Source organism: Sphaeroforma arctica (assembly GCF_001186125.1).
Source record: "Sphaeroforma arctica JP610 unplaced genomic scaffold supercont1.4487, whole genome shotgun sequence".
NCBI lineage: Eukaryota > Ichthyosporea > Ichthyophonida > Sphaeroforma > Sphaeroforma arctica.
The window spans coordinates 1-2446 of NW_014036071.1; the positions used below are offsets into that span (position 1 = coordinate 1).

The window sequence follows — 2446 nt, forward strand, 5'->3', positions numbered from 1 at the left end:
TATATATAAATATATATATATATGTATAGATATATATATATATTTATATATATATATATTAAACAATATATACTAGTAGATATATATATATATATATACATATATAAATAAAATAAAAAATAAATTTTTATTGGTTTTTTGTAACACCCCATCCATTTACTAAGGGGAGTCGATTTTTAAGAACCAAACCTAATTCATTAAATCCGGTTTTGGATATATTCCCAATATTATTTTCTAGCCTTTTTTTTCGAGACATTTAAATTTATTTATTTTGCGAAGGCGCCAAGTTGATAGCTCTATCAAGTTGATAGCTCTATTGGTTCATGAGATATGTATCGATGAATGAACACGATTGTGCACTTTTCGACCATGCCAAATCTTGGATATCCGGGTCGCGTATTAACATTTCGAACCTTCTAAGGGTTCCCATATATAATAAATATAAGTAATACTACTGTAAAACCCATTATTATGGTATAGAAGGCTTATTATACTTGCTCAAAATCACCATTCAAGTGCATGCATGTCAATCAATGACATCCATTTGGTGTGCGTATTCGAATACATGGCTTCGTTATGTCTTTTAGACCTCCTTTATACTCACATAACCACAATTAAACCGTAATAATGTGCTTTTAATCGTATGTGGATGAATATTTAGTAAATTTTGACAAAAAGTTCAGGAAATGAGATTCATCGTGCAATCGACGGTATTGCACATCAAATGCCGTGAATACACTTTTTCTCGATTTTAGCAGCTGTAGCTTGCATTATGGATATAAGAACGCATATACGATATTATTTGGAAAAAAATTGTACGTGACAACATTGAAACTTTACTAATTATTTTATTAAGACCCAATAATCGCGTTTTGAAGGATTCCGATGTAGTGTTAAACTCCTACGCATAGGTGTTCTACTTGTACTGCGACTTTGGCGCCTTCGCAGATCATTTTCAAAATACTTAATCTTGAAATAAGCCAAAAAATAGATAAATAAATTACAGATTTAGCTAGTCAGGAACGGTTCTTAATTTTCGGCCCGATTTAATCCCCTTAGTATATGAATGGGGTGTTAAATAGTATAAACTTTGATTTCAGAAGGCTTCAGAAAAACACGTGTTGTTTTAGATAAAGGTTACCCTGTTTTAGGGTTTGAGTGTAAAGGTCAAATCATAGCCTCCCCTAATTTAAAAAATGAATGACAGTCAAATCATATGTCTATGAGTCATAGCCACTCAATAACTACAGTCAAACGTAGCCTTCTTCAGTTGAAATGTATATTGGTTTAGAGGGCTGTTGAAGCAAGTCAAATCCTTTTTTTTGGGGGTGGGGGGCTGAATATTTTTGAGGTCTATGCTCGCTCTGCAGTCCGCACAAGGGGGAGAGAGATGATTCAGGCCAGAGGGTCCTAATCTTAGACGTCTCTTCTTTAAGTTAATTTTACATTATACTTAACAGCACAAGGGAGCTTTTAAGTTAAGAAGGCTGTGTAAACAGATGGTCATATATCTATATAGTGTTCTAAGGTAACGATACTTGCATTGGGACTAAACCTGTTATTTATAAATTGTTCTGCTCACAGGTAGTATACGTTTGAAAATGTCACATACGGCCAAAGCAGGCTCTTTCGAATCGCTGAACCCTCATATCAGCGATGCTACGCTAGACATTGTGCATGCCCTGGGCTTTGAGCGCATGTCGCCTGTGCAAGCGGCCGTTATACCACTTTTTACTACGAATAAGGTAATGATACTTCTGTCAGTTCTAAACAAATGGAATGTACTGCCCAGCTGAATGATGGCAGTTACACTCACATAGTTCACTGGACGTGACTGTCTCAAAAGACAATACCTCGTGATGTTGTGCACAAAATTGACAAGACGAAATACTTTCCTTATAGGATGTCATTGTGGAAGCAGTAACGGGCTCAGGCAAAACTCTGGCATTTGTGATTCCCATAATCGAGATCATTAAGAAACGCGCTCAACCTCTGCAAAAACATGACGTTGGAGCTTTGATCATTCTCCCCACGAGAGAGTTGGCGACACAGGTAAGTTGCTACTTGTCTCGCGACATTACCATAATCATACGTACTTATCTGTGAGATAAGTCGCAGTACGCCCTATTCTACACTTTTTTGAGCAGTATTTTGACATTATTTCTGCTACGCTGTTAAATTGGCCATTTAAATATTATCATTCGCCCATTTTTAACTATACATGGGTACATATATATGAGTGCATCTGCGAAACATGAACATGTAGGTATGTTGAAATTTTTACCTTGAAATAGCCTATAAGACCAACGGAATGCGTATTAAAAATACAGTCCGTATATGCGCCTATATTTTGTATATATATGTATACGTGTGTATACATATTTACACACACACACACACACACACACATATATATATATATGTATGTATGTATGTATGTATGTAT

The 2446-nt window shown here is 35.3% G+C and overlaps 1 protein-coding gene across 1 annotated transcript; it reads left to right on the forward strand.

The window, feature by feature from the left end:
• Positions 1–1472: 1472 nt before the first annotated feature.
• SARC_14341 (hypothetical protein) lies at positions 1473–2052 on the forward strand (the record flags this gene model as incomplete). Its single annotated transcript, XM_014291528.1, has 2 exons — positions 1473–1745; positions 1903–2052. Coding segments are annotated over exons 1-2 (294 nt in total), but the record flags the coding sequence as incomplete, so codon positions are not given.
• Between the last annotated feature and the right edge of the window lie 394 nt (positions 2053–2446).